We start from the raw sequence: 21,632 nt of genomic DNA, 5'->3' as shown, positions 1-21,632 counted from the left end.
AAATGAGCATCTCTATTACAAAAATCTTCATCTGGCAAAAAGTAACTTCACAGGTCAATTATACCCTGCAATTATACCCAGGATCAACCACCTGTCTTAGCCTCATGCCACCACAAAAAAACAAAGACAGTACTATCTGATGTCTCAAGTTGAATGTCACAGAATTAAAATTTCTTTCTTCAGGTTTATATTCTCAAGGATAGACTGTGTTATTTAATCCAACCTTTAGTATTAATGCTAGGAAGTTGAAATTCTAAACACTCCAAATTTTATGCGGAAGGCAGTCTTTAGCATCACAACCCTTCTTATAGATGGAAGGCACAGTGAGCAAGTCTTGGGAAGACTTCCTGAATTCCAATCCACCTCATCTTCTTAATACTCTGCTACCTGCAGTCAAATCGTTGCCCTGGGTCTTATTTCCCCAACTCGACAATAGAGATTGCAGTATTATCTCCACTATGGGAATGTTCTGAGAACCATATCTTAATACATAGGCATGGAAATGCAAATGGAACCTGCAATGCAAGCATGACTGAGGACCCTGACTGTCACCAAGAAGCCTTGATCTGCAGACTGAGACATACTAGCCCAGAAAAGGCATAGCTGGCAGTGGCCAAACCCAGGAATCCCTGCCTACCATTATACCATTAGTATAAAAGCCTCAGGTGGAAGAGGCCATTTTCTCAAATCCCGCTTCTTTCCTCTGAAATGTGTAGGAGCTCCAGCTGTCTTTGGCATTCTACATTCTAGAGGGAAAACAAACTAAAGACCAATAGAGAAAGATATACTGCCACCTTGTGGCTCTTTGGAGAGTGACTCTTCAGGCATTTGCATTACTTGTAGTCATGAAGTCTCTTCACAGGAATAGAAACCCTAAGACAGTCTGGGGTAGGGGTGGGGGGGGGAGACATACCAAAATGGATGGATATGGCATTTTCTATGTAACTTTCATCTGTTATATAGCCCCATGACATCTTTTGTGTGTAGTCTGTAGCTTTATCTAACAAATAACAGAGGGATGTTGACCTGAGTTTGATTTTTTATTTTCCCTTAATTCTCCTGACTCTACTTCCCAAGCATTAGAATTGCAGCCTATAGTTCGTGATCCTAGAGAAACTAAACAATAAGGTGAACCCAAAGAAAAACATATATTTATCCTCCTGGAAATTGGAAGTAGACAAGATCGCCAGGCAAAAGTTGGGAACATGGGGTGGGGGTGGGATGAGGGAAGGGGAGAGGGGGAGAGAGAAGGGACAAGGGGAGGATTGGGGAGAGCTTGGGGGAGTGGGATGGTTGAGATGGAGGAAGGGTGGATATAGGAGCAGGGAAGAAGATATCTACATTAAAAGAGCCATTTTAGGGTTGGCAAGAGACTTGGCTCTTGAGGGGTTCCCAGGTGTCCACGGGGATGTCCCCAGCTAGGTCCTTGGGCAGCATCAGAGGAGAGGGTACCTGAACTAGTCTTGTCCCATAGCCACACTGATGAATATCTTGAATATCATCATAGAACCTTCATCCGGCGATGGATGGAGATACAGACAGAGACCCACATTGGAGCACTGGACTGAGCTCCCAGGGTCCAGTTGAAGAGCAGAAGGAGGGAGAACATGAGCAAGGAAGTCAGGACCACGAGGGGTGCACCCACCCACTGAGACAGTGGGGCTGATCTAATGGGAGATCACCAAGGCCAGCTGGACTGGGACTGAACGAGCATGTGATCAAACTGGACTCTCTGAATGTGGCTGACAATGGGGGCTGACTGAGAAGCCAATGATAATGGCACTGGGATTTGATTCTACTGCATGTACTGGCTTTGTGGGAGCCTAGTCTGTTTGGATGCTCACCTTCCTGGACCTGGGTGGAAGGGGGAGGGCCTTGGACTTCCCACAGGGCAGGGTGCCCTGACTGCTCTTTGGACTGGAGAGGGCAGGGAGGGGGGAGAGTGGGAGGAAAATGGGAGGAAGGGAGGAGGTGGAATTTTTAATAATAAAAAAAAAGCTCAAAAAAGAAAAGAAAAGCCGGGTGGTGGTGGCGCACGCCTTTAATCCCAGCACTCGGGAGGCAGAGGCAGGCGGATCTCTGTGAGTTCGAGGCCAGCCTGGTCTACAAGAGCTAGTTCCAGGGGAACCAAAAGCTACAGAGAAACCCTATCTCGAAAATCCAAAAAAAAAAAAAAAAGAAAAAGAAAGAAAGAAAATTAAAAAAAAGAAAATGCCATCTCTTTTTTGCACAGAAGCAAGAAAAGGCACTGCATACAAAATCCTAAGAAAGCGAAACTCTACATGCCTCTTTTGGTTGCTGGCTACAGAGTTTCTTCTCTGTTAGTAAGGGCCAGCTCATCCTAGTTTCCTGTGTGTACTGATAATCCTATTTTCGATTTTTTTAGAATTCAATGACAATTTTGTATCCTGAAAAATCCCAATACTCTAAATTTTAATTTAAAAAAAATCTAAAACACCTCCCCCACACACACATTGCTTAAACCAAAAGAATGAAAATCTTTCACAAGCACAGCCTGCACAGCACCTTGAGCGTTCTCAAGAATTATGACAACTGACACATTTGGACGCAAAATTGGCTTGGTTTCAAACTGACCTTATATTGAGCCATGACAGCATTGGTGTGGTACCTCCACCGATGACCCATACAGTGAAGAAGACAATGAGCAGCGTGGTTGTGAACATCATCTGGCGGGCATAGGATGCCGTGTCACGGATGGCAAGTGCAAATGCCATTGCTCCCCTCAGGCCTATGGGACCAAACAGGAAGATCTTCTGGTGATGTGGGAACCTGGTGACAATTCTTCAGAATGCACTGCCACTGTGGGGATAATAGAACCCTAGCCATATGCTTTGGGAGCCCAGCTGCTTAAGCCAGGTAGAAGCACCTTAAAGGTGTATGGTCTTCTTCCCTTTGAAGCTGGCTTGCACAGAATTCCCAGCATAAGAAGAAAAACAGCACCACTTTGTATGGCAGAATACTAACCGCTCTTATTATTTAAATGAATCTTCTCCTAATGACCTAAAAGAAAAAGAAGCTTGCATAATAACAAGCTCTAAGTCTTCTATCCGAATACCACACAGTCAGCAGAAATGTTGGCTGACTATGAATGTGTGAAACTGTACATTTATGGAAAGCAGGGCAGTATTTTTCTTAGTAAAAGAAGGGGTACCACACGGAAGAGTAGAAAGATAGGTTGATGTGTAACAGGATCTTGAGACAGGGTCTCATTTAGCCCAAGCTAGCCTCAAACTCAATATGTACCCAAGCATGACCTTGAGCTTCTGATCCTTCTGCCTCCCCCTTTCTTAGTCTGGAATTACAGATGTGTGCTTTAAAGCCAAGTTGTTTATATTTTAGTCATATTATCATTGTTTGCTAAATAAAATTTATTTTCTTTATCTATTATATAAATATATTTTACCTGAAAACATCATCATGTGTTGAAAATTCCAACCAATCTTGTGCCTTCTGCCCAGGTTGAGGAAGAAGGAGAGAGGGTAGATATGCGCAGCTCTGCCCAGGAAGATGGCAACCTGACCACCAGGCGAGGTTAAGGAGCCCACACGTTTCCAGAATGGCACTTCAAATACTCTGGTTGAGCACAGAACTTTGGCAGTGCTGTGATGCAGGGCTGCCCAAAGAAGTCAGAATGCCTGGACTCCCCCATCGCAAATCTCTCAGCAACAAAATGGCAGTCATTTGGTCAACTTTCCCACTTCTTGGTTCATTATACAGCTTATCAACACATGGTTGTAACTTTTGAACTGAATTGAACTGGTTCAATTGACAGGCTTGCCAATTTCTCTAAAACTAACTCCAGAAGTAATCTAAAGTACCATAAGATTGAGAACTGGACAAGGCACATACTATGTTGGGCTCTACTAGAGGGAAAGAGCCAGCAAGTTTCATTCACAAGAAAACATTAGGGACTTCAATGCCTAGGGAGCACACAAAAATAGATGTGAGGAACCCTCAAGTAGTCTTACCACAAAGAGACATTCACTCACACAAATGAACTCAGAGAAAGTTTCTCCTATGTAGCTTAAATGACCTTTGGGGATGTTAGAAGTAGAAAAGGATGAATGTGAAAAACGAACTCTACCGTGAAAGCAAAGAATTCAGAGAAACCAGTTATCTTTTCCTTGCCAAGTTTAAACAGCACCCAACAGAGAGAGCAGCACAATCCCCTGGTCAGAGAAGGAAACGCAAGCAGGAGCCAGCAAATAGAGAGCTTCCGCCAAGCAATGCACCAGCTGCAAGAGCCACAGCTGTTTCAGACAGAAACCAGAGCCAAACTAGCTTCCTCCAGGGTAAAGTGTAAACTGTTTTCCTGCTTTTTTGTCTTTCTTCCTTTCCTTGTTTGGTTTTGTTTTTAACAAAGGGAAACGGGTAGTGCTTGTAAAGCATATTCTAGCTCAGAGGTGAAGGAAAAGTCCTCAAGTGGTCAGCAGCCTTTAGGATTTCCAGAGGATGTGGCTCACCCAGCCAACAGGCCCTGTTCTATAAACAAGGCCTTCCTCCACTATCTCCTCCACTATGACGTGCAGGAAATACAAAGCAGAGCAACAAGCTAAGTCTGAGTGAAGAAAAACTAATCTACCAGATTCTAAGCTGTTCCTCTAGTGTGAAGCCATTACGAAGATCCTAAACTAGGGTTCCAGCACTGTCAGTCTCGAGCAGTCAAGAAGGGACAGCCCCCACATTCTTGCACATGAAATGAACATCCCAAAGGAAAAAAATACTCTTTGAAGACAACATTTAAGAGTTAAGGAATCCCAGGAGGCCTAAAAAAGGCAGAAAGAAAGAGAAGAGGAGAGAGAGAGAGAGAGAGGGAGGGAGGGAGGGAGGGAGGGAGGGAGGGAGGGAGGGAGGGAAGGAAGGAAGGAAGGAAGGAAGGAAAGAAAGAAAGAAAGAAAGAAAGAAAGAAAGAAAGAAAGAAAGAAAGAAAGAAAGAAAGAAAGAAAGAGCAAATGTCCAACAATGAGGATAGAATATTGAAATCCAGGGCCAGAAAAGCTTACTTTAATGAAATCAATAGTATCTAACACCAAGTGAGTCAAACCCTTGGCCACTGAGCCATTGCTAGGTACTCAACATCCGCCCTTTTTGTTTTTTGTTTCTCTTTTTTTATTTTATTTTTTTGGTTGTACTATCCTTTTTATTTTTTAAAAAAGAAAACAAACTATCTTTTTTCATTATACATATGAATCCCAGCTCCCACTTCCTCCCCTCCTCCCATTCCCTCTACCTGTCCCCCAAACTCCCATTCACTCCTCAGAGAGGGTAAGGCATATGGCTTTGGGGAAGGTCCAAGGCCCTCCCTACTATATCAAGGCTGAGCAAGGTATATATCCAAAGAAAATAGGTTTCCCAAAAGCCAGTACAAATAGAAGGGATAAATCCTGGTGCTACTGCCAGTGGTCCCTCAGTCTGCCCCACCCATGCAACTGTCAACCACTACCAGAAGGACTAGTTTGGTCCTATGCTTGTTCTTTCCCTGTGCCTGGAGTTGGTGAGCTCCCATTAGCTCAGGTAGATTGTTTCAGTGGGTGAACCCATCATGGTCTTGACCTCTTTGCTCATATTCTCACTCCTCCCACTCTTTAACTGGACTTTGGAAGCTTAGCCCAGTGCTCCGCTGCGGGTCTCTGCCTCTGTTTCCATCAATTGCTGGATGAAGGTTCTATAGTGATATTTAAGATACTCATTAATCTGACTACAGGGCAAGGCCAGTTCAGGCCCCCTCTCCACTATTGCTTAGGGTCTTAGCTGGGGTCATCCTTGTGGATTCCTGAGAATTTCTCTAGTGCCAGGTTTCTTGCTAGCCCCAAAGTGGCTCCCTCAATTAAAATATCTCTTTCCTTGCTCTCATCTCTGCCTTTCCTCTATCTCGACTATCCTGTTCTCTCAAGTAACATCCGTCCTTTCTAAGTCAAGCATCCAAAATGTCCCCTCTCTAAACACTGTATTCTCAACAGCCAAAGTCAAAGAACTACATATTTTATTTTGTCTTTTCTTCTCTTTTCTCCTTCCTCTTTCCCTCTAATCTTATCCATTATTTTTATCTGTTCTTTTATTTCCTCTTTCCCTCTTTGCAAACCTCCCTTCCTTCTTGTTTTAGCAAACCAAAGGAGTCTCTCTGAGAATAAACCACAGCAGCAGGGCAGCTTGGGTGAGGGCATGGTCACTGTCTACTCCCATGTGAGGGCATGGTCACTGTCTACTCCCATGTGAGGGCATGGTCACTGTCTACTCCCATGTGAGGGCATGGTCACTGTCTACTCCCATGTGAGGGCATGGTCACTGTCTACTCCCATGTGAGGGCAGCATGGGGGTAGAGCTAGCCAAGTGGGACTATGCAGCCGACAGCAAGAGGATTAGAACCTTCTAGTCACTAAAATCAGGGAACTAACTGCCTGGGTTACATTAACATGGCAATGACATGTTAAAAATAATTGTGGGGACTGACAGGGTTATTGACTTTTAGATGTACTCGGGACAGAGCTCTACAAAACAAATGATAGCCTGTCAAGCACTAAATTAGAACAGAAAACACCAGAAAAAAAGCCAGACTTGAAATGAAATACATTCTGCTTTAAGAATTTCCCCCCAAGTATCCTGAACTAGAACTGACCCGCTTATCCATTCAAAACAGAGATGGTAATCAAATGGTTATTCTTAGTGGTTATACAGAGGTCACCTCTCTGTCTACAATGTGGAATAAATGAGAAAAGGATACAAAAGCACCAATGATGAAAATGGGGCTGAAAACATGCTTCTGGAAGGTGAACAGTGCTAGGCCCATATAGGAGAAGATGAAGTTCTCTGCCAGAAAGTGTAACACCTCAAAAAGCTGCATGAAGAAGGAAAGAGGAGGCCATGAACTCTGCAGTCCTCCTGCTGTGCTACCTGGCAGTCCATCAGGCTCAAGGGCCTCTCTTACCTGCTTGCTTCGACTTCTTGATTCTACTGACAGATTGTTGTATGTATAATGAGCCTGTGTAATCCCACAGAAAAGAACAGCTACAACACCTGTCAAAAGAGTTGCTAAAAATCAGTGAGAAAGAAGAGGCAAGGAAAAAATTCAACTGACAAGACAATTTACAGCAGGTGACCCATACAGCCTACCTCCCCTCTTCCTCTCTTACAGGCTCTGCTGAGACCAGCAGTAAACCTACCTGTAAATCCACAGGCTTCAGCCAAAAGAAACGTGCTCCAGGACATCAGGAAAAAGAGCGCTGTCTCCAGCAGGGGGAAGCAGTGCAGCTTAGTAAACTTGGTCACGTCAGCACCAGGTTAAGGACAGCAGCTCTGGGCATCGGCAGCAGGGACACTTGAAGTCCCCATTCTTTTGGCCCTCTCAAAAGGCCACCCATCCCCTACACCTCCTTGGAGGGAGTTTTATCTCTCTTTTTTAAATGTTACAGTGTCGGGATGGAACTTAAGAGCCCTGAACATGCTAGGCTGGTTCTCAACCACTCTGCCACACATGCTTTGTTTGTTCTTTTTCTTTCTTCCTTTTCCTCTCCCCCCCCCCACTCCTGATAGGGTTTCTTTAATTAGCCTTGGCTGGCCTGGAACTCACACTGTAGATCAGGCTGGCCTCAAACTCAGAGATCTACCAGCCTCTACCTCCCAAGTGCTGGGATTAAAGGTATGTGCCACCACACACAGCTCAATTTTACTTCTTTCTTTAAATTATTTATTTTTATTGTATGTACATTAGTGTTCTGATTGCATGTACATCTGTGTGAGGGTGTCAGATACCCTGGAAATGGGATTACAGACAGAGTTGAGCTGCCATATGGGTGCTGGGAATTGAACCCAGGTTCTCAGAAGAGCAGTCAGTGCTCTTAACTGCTGAGCCATCTCTCCAGCCCTGAGCTCAATTTTCAAGTAACAAAATTTTAAAAATATCAGCTTTCCGAGGGCTGGTGGTGTAGCTGAATAGTAAGCACTTGCCTAGCATGTTTGTAGTCCTGGGTTTGATCACCCCACCACCATACAAAATAAAAGAAACTTTACAGTAGAATACAGGTTACCAGAGTCAGAGCTGGAGTGCAGAGTTGTTGTTGAATTGGTACAGAGTTTGTGTCTGAGATGAGGAATAGCATTCTGGAAACAGGCAGCAGGAAGGGATAATCAACACGGTGAATGTATTTAAAAACTTAAAATGTGTATTTAATAACTTAAAATGGTGTGTGTGTGTGTGTGTGTGTGTGTGTGTGTGTGTGTGTGTAAGAGGGGGGACACGTGCCTGCTAAGCAGGCAAGTGAAAGTCAGAGGACAACCCGTAGGGAGTAGTTTCTTCTACCATGTGGGTTCCAGGAATCAAGCTCAAGTCATCAGGCTTGGTGGAAAAACTCCTTACGTAACTGTTGAGTCATTTTGTTGGTTCCTGTACTTACTTTAAACTGTGTACTGAGGCAAATTTTATTATATATTACCATGATTTTAAAAATTAATGACATAAGGAATGCAAAACAATTGAGTTGCATGCTTTAAATGGGTGAACTCTATAGGAAATGAAGTACTATGATTCTAAGAATAAATTTCTGGCTGCAGGCTTGACTGACAGGTTAGTTCTCATAGGACTGGGAAGGCCTTAGGCAGATCTGGGAAGACAGGCTCTTAAGGCTCTAATTTCCATGATTAAGGCCTGACCCATGTATGGAACAGAAAAAAAAAAGAAATCTATAATTCCTGGAACAGCAATGAAGTCCTGAGGTCTCCTTTTGAGAACAAAGGGACTCTTCCTCCTATCACAACCATTCAATATGCCATCAACACAGAAGCAACTCACAAGCAAGTTCACTGAGCAATTAAGCCCTCAGTACCAGGGCCTTTAAACAAAGCTAGCTTGATGTGTGTTTTATAACAAAGTAGCTGCTAGCTACTCTCAACATTTAAAATGTAGTTAGGCATAGCTGTGATTTTGCAAAGAGCAAAGGATACATATCTCAAAGACTAAAATAAAAAAACTCACTAATAATTTTCCATATTATCTATACTGGTTACACATAAAATGGATGTGGTTTGTATTACATTCATTAGTAATGCCAATCAAAGAGAGTACTGTGATGGAGGTTTCAGCACATATGTAGAGGGACTGCAAGCTCTTTCCATGGTTTTCTCTTTATGTTTGGTTATTTTAAACTAAATATCATACTATCCTTTGTCATGGAAGACACAGTGGAAAGTTCAATAATTCTCACCAATTACTCTGGGTTAGTTATAGCTACCTTAATGTTCACAGTCCCTGAATAGCAGACAGCACCAGTAACCAGAAGCTAAAGTACAGCCTGACCAATGGTCACTGACTGCAAGCCTCCTCTGGGTTCCTCAGTCTCTTCATCCCTATAATTGGTGTTCCAACTGGGTTATAAAGAAGGGAAAGAAGAAGCAAAGGTAAGGACAAAGCAAAATCTAGAGTTGAATTCCCCATCTTTATTTATTATATCTTATGTTTCCTTCTTCCACACTCTTGGGAAAATTTGCTTTACTTATTCTTTAACAATTTCATGCATGCTAGCAATGTATTCTGATCATATGTACCCCAACTCCCTACATCCCACTTCAGATACCTCAACATATCCCCACCCCTATTTTCAATACCTCTTCTTTTGTAATTCTCAGAGTCCAATTTCCCAGTCTTTTCTCAGATTATTACTAGGGGCCCAATCACTGTGCCTGACCCAGATGAGGAAGTACCACATCTCAGAACAATTAATTTAAGATTCTGAGCTGAAAGAAGGAACTGAGAACTTTCTCTTTGCAAACACAATATCATGTATGTGTAGCCAGGCAGGGACCAAAACTTTTTTTAAAAGGATATTAAAGCAGTCACAACACCAGTTACGGCTCCCATCGTAAAAGAGCCACTAAATATACCTAGAAAAATGCCAACTGACTTAAAAAAGGCAGCAGCATCAAAAGCGTGAGTATTTAGTCCTGCTGGCTGATAGGCAACAATAGACCTGGAGTTTAAAAACAAAGAGAGAGAAAGTTTTGTTTTTGTTTTTATTTTTGAAAAGATGACCACACTGGTTTTACATCACGACACACTAAACAGTCCCGACCCTCCTTCACTATTTCACCTTCTGTGGTTTTAGTTACCTGAGGTCAACCTCAAACTAAAAACATGAAATAGAAAAATCCAGAAATAAACTAATTATAAGTTCTAAATTATATACTGTTCTCGACAGCATGATGAAATCTCCAACCATTCAGTCGGATCCTGTCCATGACATGAATCACTACTTTCACTAATATAGCCACGTGGTATATGCTAACTGACTATTAGTCCACTAGAAACTATTGAGGTTATCAGACTATAGCATTTCCGTTCAAACAACCTTTATTTTACTTAATAACGTTTCCAACGAGAAAAGTAGTGTTGCTGAAAATTTGGATCTGCCCAAGAGAAGTCATAAAATATTTATTACGTTAGTGAAAAGTTCAATAGTATTTTGAAAGAGTAAGCTGTTGCACAATTTTATTACAACTGAAACATTATTTTAATCGTTCTACTTTAATATTAGCTATTGCTAACTTTCCACTTGTCTAATTTATATACTGAACTTTATTATTATAGATATGTATTTGTATGTATGTGAAAATCATCAACAGGGTTCAGTATGGTTTCAAGCATCCACAAGGGGTCTTAAACTATCCCCGAGGGATAAGGAGACTCACTGGAACTGAAAATAACAACAAACATGGAGTCTAACAAGCACTGCCCAGAGCAACTCCATTTAATTTAAGCTGCAGCCACCATGCTATGCTGGCACCAGCATCCTGAATGCTGCTAAGGGACAAAGCCAGAAACATTATCCTACCCCTACCCCACCTCCCTCCAGAACCAGTTACTTACGAGGACAGTACAATGGCAACAGCATCATTCAGGACACTCTCTCCAAACAGAAGAGCATAAAGATCCACATCTGCATGCAGCTCATTAAAGATTGCCAACACAGTCACTGAAATAGAGGCCCAAAGCATAGAAATTAGTTTTGGCTTCTGCCGTCAAACTACAGATTGCAGGTTTACAGAGGCTATTTGTCTATTAGATGGTACAAGGTGGTTTGGTAGCCAGTAATAGTCTGTCTAGTAAATGATAAAAGGGAAAATGTTAAGCTTCTAATCTAGATGAGGTTTGATGTGATCATTGAGTCTGATGACCCCTGCACCTAAGTACACTGCTGTCTGTGCCAAAGTACACAGCCCTAATACCGTCAACATACTGAAAATACCTTGTATAGAAATTGGGGGGTGGCGGGGTAGAGCCACTTATGTAACTTGTCTCTTTTTGTGGGTTGGCAATTTTTTGAAGATAGAGATCCTTTTTTTTTTTTTAACCTTAGTACTCCCAGAACTCAGCACAGAGTCAGGGTGTAAAATAGACTGATAAAGGCTTTCTCCATGACAAATCACCTGTAATTATACTTGTTAGGGAATAAATAACTAAGAAAGGGTCTTTTAAATAGCCCAGGCTGTCGTAGAACTTACAACCCTCCTGCCTCAGTCCCCTGAACGTTGAGATTACAGACATGCACTGCCATGCCCGGGCCATAATTATTACACTTCTCCCAGTTTTCACATTTCTGAAGCATTTAAAAACCAATGATTCTCTGGATCAATATCTGAAACTTTTAACCTCTAAACTCCTTTATATTCTAAGATCTGTGCTCCTAATACTGATATTTATTGAATACAGCATGAAATTAGTAATACTTAAATAATAACTTTTACATACTAACATGAAATATTTTAATAAAAACTACACTTTCTGAAATAAAAATCTGGAAAGAAAAAGGGAATCCCTTTAAACTCTTGGATTATCAGATGTTTCTCACAGCTGTTTCTATATCTAAGGGACAGATAATAATACTATGTTCTTCTGAAGCCTCTGGAAGACTCCACTGTACATGTGGGAAAGATGAGAATAAAAAGAAAAATAAGGTACTGCTGTTATTATGAAATCAGTTTTAACCTGATGGGCCCCTTGAAAGGGTTTTGGGGAACCCCAAGTATTCTCAGTTCATACACACTGAGACTTACTGCTAGAACATGGTTTCTCAACTTCAGCCTTACTCGTATTTGGGACCAGATAATTGCTTTGCTGTGGGGGTTGACCTGTGTACCATATCCCTGGCCTCTATCTGCAGAAGATGATAGAGAAAGACACATGCATCCAGCTTACCTCCACAAGGCAATGGAAGTGCCACTGAAACCCAAAGTAATATAGTAGAAAGATTAAGAAGGTCCTAGGTGCTCCCAGCTAGGAGAGAACTCATGGTACCAGGCCACGGGTGGGATTCAAGATAAACATCTAATTTTGTTTAAGCTTGCATCAGCCAGGTTTTCTGGTATTTGTAGCCAAAAGTACTACTACTTAGAGAAATAGAACACCAAACCAAATGCTTAGTTCAGTGAGTAATTAGAAGAAAGTCAGTTTGCTTACCAATCCAAGAATTTGCCAGCCCCCTTCATATACATGTGTTCCATCCCAATCTCAAGCCCCCTTCACTCAAAAATAACCATTGTGTGAATTTTACAGTGACTTTCCCCCTTTCTTTATAGTTTAATAACCCAAACACACACTGTCTGAAACTATCATTGCAGTCTGCCCATTTTAAAGAAAATGGACTTTAAAGTAGCCTCTTTCTCTCTGCTAGGTTCCTCCTTGATCCCCTTCTGTGAGCTCTTTTCTCAAGGTGCCTTATGATTTAGTTCTTCAGTTCTTCCAAGCCAGGGGCATAAGACAGCTCTTTTGTAATGCCTATTACTTTCTGTTAGGGAGGATTTTTGAGACAGGGTTTATCTGTGTAGCTCTGGCTGTCCTGAAACTCACTCTGTAGACCAGGCTGGCCTCAAACTCACAGAGATCCACCTGCCTCTGCTTCCTGAATCATGGGATTAAAGGTGTGCACCACTATTGCCTGGCTATTAGTAGTAGTAGTAGTAGTAATATATCTACATTATTATAGATAATACAGATAATACCTATAGATAATATATCTATAGTAATAATAATAAAGATAGGATCTCACTATATAGATTGACCTTGAACTCATAGAAAACTACTTGCCTCTGTCTCCCAAGTACTGGGATAGAAGCTACACCAGGTTGTCCATCACTCTCTTAATTCACCTTAGCATCTTTTGGAATCAGAAGAAAGTTGCATCCGTTAGGATGGAGTCATATTTTCATAGTCTAACCTCTTTCCTGTAGTTTTCTTATTCAAGGAGTTAACTTCATTTTTCCTTAGGTTTACATGCTATTCAACCTCAACTTGCCAGTGTTGCTTATATTTAATGAAGGTGTGGCAAGGTTAGTGTATGGGTTCCGTTTTCTGATGCAGTGTAATGAATGAGAATGACCTCCATAGGCTCGTGTATTTAAATACTTGGTATCCAGATGGTGGTTTGGGGGAGGCTATGGAACCTTTAGCAGGTGGAACCTTGCTGGAAATACATCACTGGGGCAGCAAACTTTGAAGGTTTGCTGGCTTGTTCCACTTCTCCCCTCCCAACTTCCTGGGTGCACATGCGAATATAAAAGAAAGAAAATGCAATTATCCAGCTTCCTGCTCCTGCTACCATGCCATGCAATCCCAACATCAACAGACTCTGTCACTCTAGGACCATACACGAAAATAAACTCTGTCTTCCTTATTTTACCGTCAGCTATGGAATTTTCTCACAGCAGCTACAAACAACTCATAAATATGACCCTTTCCCCAATACTTTCTGAAATCCACTGATTCCAGCATTTTCCATCCCACCCCAACTAGAATTCAATCTGTCTTCCTCTTTTAATGACATGTCAATCAAACTCAATAGCCCCAGCAGTTCCTCTTTGGGGAATGGGTCAATTCTTCCAGAAATATCTTTCGTGGGTATTTATTTTTATAAAAAATATTATTAGTTATGTACAGTGTCACATGCCTTTAATCCCAACACTCAAGAGGCAGAGGCAGGGGGACCTCAATGGGTTAGAGGCCAACCTGGTCTATACAATGGGTTTCAGGCTGGCCAAGACAACATAGTAAGACTCAGTCTCAAAAATTGTTATTGTGTGTCACAACATTTTCCTGTAGTGATGCAAAGCGACTAATACAGTATGCACCAGACCATCCCACCGCATCTTAAGAACCTGATCTGTTCATTCAATTGACATTTCTTTTCTTTCTTTTTCTTTCTTTCTTTCTTTCTTTTTCTTTCTTTCTCTTTCTTTCTTTCTTTCTTTCTTTCTTTCTTTCTTAAAGATTTCTGTCTCTTCCCCGCCACCGCCTCCCATTTCCCTCCCCCTCCCCAATCAAGTCCCCCTCCCTCGCCAGCCCAAAGAGCAATCAGGGTTCCCTGCCCTGTGTGAAGTCCAAGGGCCACCCACCTCCATCCAGGTCTAGTAAGGTGAGCCTCCACGAAACTGCCTAGGCTCCCACGAAACCAATAGGTACAGTAGACAGAGACAGAAACCCACATTGGACCACTGGACTGAAATCTCAAGGTCCAAATCAGAAGCAGAAGGNCCCTCACGGTCCTGAGTTCCTTGCTCGTGCTCTCTCTCCTTCTGCTCCTGATTTGGACCTTGAGATTTCAGTCCGGTGCTCCAATGTGGGTCTCTGTCTCTGTCTCTGTCTCCTTTCATCGCCTGATGAAGGTTAATATTCAGAAGGATGCCTATATGTTTTTCTTTGGGTTCTCCTTTGCTGGAGAGGTTGTGGAGAAAGGGGTACACTCATCCATTTCTGGTGGGAATGTAAACTTGTGCAACCACTTTGGAAAGCAGTGTGGCGGTTTCTCAGAAAATTTGGGATCAACCTACCCATGGACCCAGCAATACCACTCTTGGGAATATACCCAAGAGAGGCCTTATCATACAACAAAAGCATATGCTCAACTATGTTCATAGCAGCATTGTTTGTAATAGCCAGAACCTGGAAACAACCTAGATGCCCTTCAATGGAAGAATGGATGAAGAAAGTATGGAATATATACATATTAGAGTACTACTCAGCAGTAAAAAAAAAACAATGACTTCTTGAATTTTGCATACAAATGGATGGAAATAGAAAACACTATCCTGAGTGAGGTAAGCCAGACCCAAAAAGAGGAACATGGGATGTACTCACTCATAATTGGTTTCTAGCCATAAATAAAGGACATTGAGCCTATAATTAGGGATCTAGAGAAGCTAAATAAGGAGAACTCAATTGACTTTTCTTGAACACATCACTTGTTTATGAAATATCATTCAATATTTGTGAATGCTCACCCATATCTCTATGTACAAAATAGACTTAATTCCAAGAGCTATAAAGAGGAATAGCTGGGCGGTGGTGGCACACACCTTTAATCCCAGCACTCGGGAGGCAGAGGCAGGTGAATCTCTGTGAGTTCGAGGCCAGCCTAGTCCACAAGATCTAGTTCCAGGACTAGCTTCACAGCTATTGAGAAATCCTGTCTCAAAAAAAGAGGTCTAGGAAGAGTGACCAGGTAGGTGGCACACTGGAAACATCTCAAAAGGCGACAACTGAGTGGTACAACTAGAGAATTAGTTTGGACAACTAATTTGGATCAGAGATTTTAAAATCTGCTATGCTGATTGACTCTGAGGGATACATAAGAAACAGGATTAAAATGGAGGGTAACAGGGTTAGTTAGTAGTATATCTCAATGGGCGAGACACTTGCTTAGTGTGCTCAGAGTTTGATTCTCAGCAACTCCCTCCATACATGCATGTACACACAAATTAAGACTGGGGGAAGCCAGGTCATTGTGTGACACACCTTTAATCCCAGCACTTGGGAGGCAGAGGCAGGCGGACCTCAATGAGTTCGAGGCCAACCTGATCTACAGAGCTAGTTCCAGGACAGGCTTCAAAGCTACAGAGAAACTCTGTGTCGAAGGGGGGAAAAAGACTAGGAGAATCATTTCGTACTGAGTCACAAGAAGAAATAGCACTCATTTTCTACCGATATACTAGAAGATAGAATCCTATATTTCCTTTCCTCAATGACAGATCAATCTAAATTGGCCCTTTTTTTGTTATTTTTTGTTTGTTTGTTTTTCGAGACAGGTTTCTCTGTAGCTTTGGAGCCTGTCCTGGAACTAACTCTTGTAGACCAGGCTGGCCTCGAACTCACAGAGATTCACCTGCCTCTGCCTCCTGAGTGCTAGGATTAAAGGCGTGCGGCACCACTGCCCGGCCCTAAAATGGCCTTCTAAAAAGATGAAATATGGATCCCATGATACCAACCACAAGTGAAGAGGGCTGTAACGCCACATATATAGTGCCATTTTCAATGAGAAAACCAAAGATTGATATGTTAAGTCAGGTACAGTATAATCAGGGATAAGACGCTTATTTTTTCCTGCCAGTCAATACCACTCCATACTAAAATTTGTGTTTGATGACTTAGGAACAAAAAGCCAATCTGATCTAGTTATCCCCTTAAAACCAACTTCTTGCTCTATCGGCCATAATACTTATGGGCATTTATCAAAAGAGTGGTTACAGTTGTAAATATGTGTCTTTTGCTGCTCAAAACCATCTCAGTGGCTTTCTTGAGAAAGAACCATTCTCAGGACTATCAAAAAGCTTCAGTCTCCAAGACTTCGCAGAACAGACCCCCAAATTTAATCATTAAGCAAACAGCTAGATGTGCTAGCTCACACCTGTAATCCCAGCATTAAGAAGGTCGAGGCAGTAATGAAGTCAGTCTGTGCTATACAAGTGAGTTCTAAGCCATCCTGGGCTACAGTGAGAGACCCTGTCTCCAAATACAAACAATCAAACAAGTGCAGTTGGTCTAGTTCCCTTTATGCCCACCAACATTGACTTCTGCTATTCTGTCCCTCCACATTCCCACTTAGTTACTTGCTTTCAGTTGAGGGTTTTTTTTTTCCTTTTTTTTTTTTTTTTTTTTTTTNTTTTTTTTTTTTTTTTTTTTTTTTGGTTTTGTTTTGTTTTTTCTTTTTATTCTCTGTGTAACACTTCTGGCCATCCTAGAACTTGCTCTATAGACAAAGCTGGCATCAAACTCAGCGATCTGCCTGCTCCGCTTGCCTCCTGAGTACTGGGATTAAAGGCGAACACCACCACCACCACTGGCTCTGTTGAGTTTTAAAATCACTAATTTTGGAATTCACACAACTAAACTATATTATTGTAAGTTATTCACCCCCATACTAGTTTCATGCAGGTAATATCTCTCACACGGAGGTCACAATAATAGCAGAAGACAAAGTACTAACTTCAAGGCCATTTTTGTTCATACCACCAAGTCTTCACTTGGGCCTATGCAGGTGCCTAGTCTTCTCCCACATGATATTAGCACTACCATTTTCTGAACATGTGTCCCATGAAGATTGATTATACATGTGTTTAGATCACTGATTACTTCACCTCCAGCCATGTTTCCCCGTGTCTTAAATCACCCTGCTGCTTTATCTCTAAACAGCCCCTCTCCTAGCCTCGGGGAAGAGGATTGAGACTTGCTTCTCTCACCTCCACCCGCAGCTGTCCAGTAAATAACCTGTTTTGTAAAATGTATAGGTTAAGGGATTGACTGACTTCACTGGAAGCATAAATGGAGCTCTTTTTTGTTTGTTGTTGTTTGTTTGTTTAGTAGCATCCTCTAACTGTACTCAAGTTTCAATCGCTTTTATGGCAGTTTTCCAACAACAGATTTTTAGGAGGCTAGTAAAACACTTCAAATAGCCTACATTTTAAAAGCTAGCCATTCAAAAAGCAGTTAAAATTAATGTACCAATATCTAACAAGTTTAAACTTCTAATTTTCTAGAACTTTTATTTATATGGAACTCTTAGATTGGTAAATCTTCAGAGGCCAAATAAAAATGATATGCTTTCTGTTATTTTATAACATAGCAAATAAAAGTAATACTTTCCATTATTTTATAACATAGCACAAATGCATTATAAGGAAATAAACTGTTACTTAGGTGATCTGGAAATATAGGCCTTTTAGCCAATTAAGTGAAGCAATACTAATAGTTCAGAAAACAATATCTCTAATCTTTACCACACTCACCTCATATTACTTGGTGATGGTATTAATAAGATGATAATGATAAAGTTACACAGAAACATAAATAGTGGTATATGTTCAGACACTGTAAACACCCTTCTCGGGCTTATGAAGAATCTATTTCTCAACAGATTCTTCTCTGAACACAGTTACAGACAGCTTAACATTTAAATAAAGTTACCTTTCGGGATGGTTTTTAGAAGCATGTTTGAGGAGTGAGGATCTATTATTTATCTTTTAAACAAACATGAAGAAAGCAGAACTCTCTGCCTGGGTCTGATGTGCACAGAGGCCAACATAATCACCAAACATTATGCTCAGTGCTTTATATGCATGGCTGCATCTCATTCTCACAAGAGCCTTAGAAACAGGAACACTACTTCTACTTTATAATGAGATGGCCAATGGAATAAGGGACAGTGGGCCCAAGACAGCTGATCAGTGACTGGCCCAGTGAAAGCTTAACACAAAGGCCAAGACTCCACAATCTCACCTTTTCACAAACCAAGTTCCTCAAGCAGTCAATCCTTCAATACCTATTTAGAGAGTCTATGATAATATGTGGTGGTAAAAAAAAAACTTATTGAATTTTAGAACAGTGAGATTCAACTATACAACTGTCTTAGCACCATGCTATTCAATAGGGCAAGGCCAGTTCGGGCCCCCTCTCCTCTATTGCTTAGGGTCTTAGGCGGGGTCATCCTTGTGGATTCCCGGAAATCGTTTGTTTTCTTTTTAAAAAATAAAAATAAAAGATTATTACTATTCAGAATGTTAGAGAGTATTTTACACATGCATGCTTCTGCACATCTAAGCAAGAACAGAAACATCAAGATTTTTATACCTCCATTGTTAGGACTAGACCAACCCTTTCTCTGCAATTTATTTCTAAGATGTATAGTCAGGCAATCCTCATTATGTGAAGAGAATCAGTTCCAGGAACTTCTTCACAGAGATACCAAAATCTATAAATGTTGAAGTCCCTTCTATAAAATGATAAGTGTATATAAAACCTATGTGTACCCTGTTGCATTTGAAAGTATAGCTAAACTGGTTGTAATAGTTAATTCAAGGTAAATGCTATGTAAGTAGTTGTTATACTATATTGGTTAGGGAATAAGACAAGAAAAGAACTCTCTTACACATTCAGTACATGTGCAATTGTTTTTTTTATTTTTGAGACTGCAACTTAATTACAACACTTCCCCCTTCCTTTTCCTCATTCCAAATATCCATCCCTACTCTCCTTCAAATTCATGGTCTCTGTTTTCACAGCCCTGAAATCGTACATACAAGTAACATTATATCAACCCAGAAGATTATATTTAGGAATATATATGTATGTGTGAATACATATATTCATGTGGATTTTTTTTAAGCTGCATCTGAATCCAGACATGGAAAAAAAACACAGTTGTAATAGCTGACATTAGAGAAAGTAATAGCTGATACTTTGGGAAACTTTAAAAATTTATGTGTATGGGTATTTTTCCCTGTAACTGGGGCTCCAGATGGTTGTGAGCCACCATGTGAATACTGGGAATCAAACCTGGGTCCTCTATGCAAGCAGCAAGTGCTTTTAACCACTGAGTCATCTCTCCAGTCCCCTGCTCTGCTTTATATATTCTAACTTGGAGTCAAGCTAACTTGTTTGTTTTTGAGGTACAGGAGAGAAGGTCTATAAATTAATTCCATTTCTTTTTTCTGATGTCTTGAGACAGGGTTTCTCTGTAGCTTTGGAGTCTGTCCTGGAACTAGGTCTGTAGAGCAGATCTAACTACCATTCACTTCCTCCATCATCTAATGCCACAGTCTCTCTACTGTAAAAAAGCCAATAACTGCTCTTAACTTTACAAGATTTACGTAATATAGGAACACAATGATCAAGCCAAATGTCAAATTACCTGGGTCAGTGGCAGAGATAATTGCTCCAAAAAAGAGACAATCCGTGTAGTAAAATTTATCAGAGAGCTGGCCCACAATCTTCATGAGTTTCACCACCCCATACATAAGATTTCTGTAGGATGAGAGGTAAACAGTGTCAGGGGAACATTTTGCTGACATATAAACAGTAATAGAGTGAGATTAGAACATTGCACTTTAAGGGAGATTCAGGAAAGCATGGGCAGTTTCTATGGTTGGACACTTACCAGGAACCTAGGCAAATACAACTTTGACACCAAACAATGGTTTATAGTTATTATCTTGCAGAAGTATCTAAATACTTCTTTTGTTATTGTTGCTTTTTTGTGCATGCATGGGGGTGGGCACTGAGAGAAAGTCTCCCTTAGACTAATCTAGCCTTGACTTGCTATGTAGCAGAGGATGACCTTCAACTTTTGATCCACTCAAGGATGGCCCTGAACTTCTGATTCTCTTGCCTCTGCCTTTCAAGTGCTATAATTACAGCTATAACCCACCACCACCCAAAGCTTTGTGCATTTTAGGTAAACCGCACTAACTGAATTACATCCCAATCCCTGAATATTTCACTCTTAAAAGTTGTTCTCATTAACAACTATATCATCTGTGAGGTATGATCTTTGATGAGTCATGAAGTTAAAAGATCTTAAGCAAGCAACTGGGTGATAGAGGAGAATAGAAGGTAGAGCCTCAAATAATGTATAATAAATGACTACAATGTAGACTTATAAGATAGTATAGCTCAAGTCATAAAAACTAAGGGGCTGGGTGAAGCTAGAGAGACTGATATTACTAATATCTCCGTCAAGAAGTAGTGCAAGGAAGGTAAAGACACAACCCTCTTGAAATGTCCTAGTAGATCACCAGTGTCCCCACTGATATATCTGGCCTCTTGCTCTATTTGGGTGAGGCAGGCTAGCTATAGCCCCTCTCATATTGGGCAGAATGCGACATGGTCTAACAGAGATCACCAAGTTCAATATTTCAGTTTGGCTGGAGCAAAGTTCCTACATGGCAGATTATAATCGGAAATAGTAATGAGTGTTGAAAAATAGCCTATCATGTATTACACATGTGTGTATGTATCTGTGTGCATGTACCAATAATAACAGCAAATGCAAGGTTTAAAAGAATAAAAATAACATAGAATTAACTCCATGTACACTAAGGCCAAGGCCAACCATTTAATAAGATGTGTGAGAGCAAAGACAATGTCACTGTCTTCCCTTATGTCTTTAGTGACTAGAACAGTGGACTGGCTAGTGGTGAAAGAATTGCTTGCACTGTAGACTGGAATCCTTATGAGAAGAATTAACTAGAACTTAATGCTTGCCTAGTGTGTGCCCAGGTGTTGCTCCAATCAGTTCAACTTCAGTCCATGACCACTCCATGGAATGGATATGATTTGTTCTTCGCTGCTTATCAAAGGTTTTCACGTTCATACCTTTCAAATATTTCTTAAAAGTAGACTTTCTTCTCCATTCCTTTTTAGTAAAAACCTACACCTACATGGTACATTTCTGTCTGCCAGCCTTACCACCATCTTGCTTCCCATCATCATTAATGCATGCCAGAGAACCTGGTGTCCTTCAGTGATCTGTCACCCCATTAAGGAGAGACTTCAAGACCATCCTTTTAAAGAATAAAAT

The 21,632-nt window shown here is 41.1% G+C and overlaps 1 protein-coding gene across 1 annotated transcript in view; it reads right to left on the bottom strand.

Moving 5' to 3' along the window:
* Positions 1-21,632, bottom strand: part of Slc9a7 (solute carrier family 9 member A7) — a 139,457-nt gene that overhangs the window by 46,973 nt on the left and 70,852 nt on the right. Inside the window, exons 5-12 of the mRNA XM_050160965.1 lie at positions 19,965-20,077; positions 10,877-10,982; positions 9,839-9,980; positions 7,182-7,287; positions 6,947-7,035; positions 6,743-6,856; positions 3,425-3,536; positions 2,596-2,749 (exon numbers count right to left, since the gene is read on the bottom strand). Coding sequence (XP_050016922.1) covers positions 2,596-2,749; positions 3,425-3,536; positions 6,743-6,856; positions 6,947-7,035; positions 7,182-7,287; positions 9,839-9,980; positions 10,877-10,982; positions 19,965-20,077 — 936 coding nt within the window. The remainder of the gene's footprint in view (positions 1-2,595; positions 2,750-3,424; positions 3,537-6,742; positions 6,857-6,946; positions 7,036-7,181; positions 7,288-9,838; positions 9,981-10,876; positions 10,983-19,964; positions 20,078-21,632) is intronic.

Source organism: Alexandromys fortis, unplaced genomic scaffold (genome assembly GCF_014885135.2).
Source record: "Alexandromys fortis isolate MF-2015 unplaced genomic scaffold, M_Fortis_MF-2015_v1.1 scaffold_83, whole genome shotgun sequence".
NCBI lineage: Eukaryota > Metazoa > Chordata > Mammalia > Rodentia > Cricetidae > Alexandromys > Alexandromys fortis.
The sequence above is the reverse complement of the archived record's forward strand: the minus strand, read 5'-3'. Positions and strand labels throughout refer to the sequence as shown.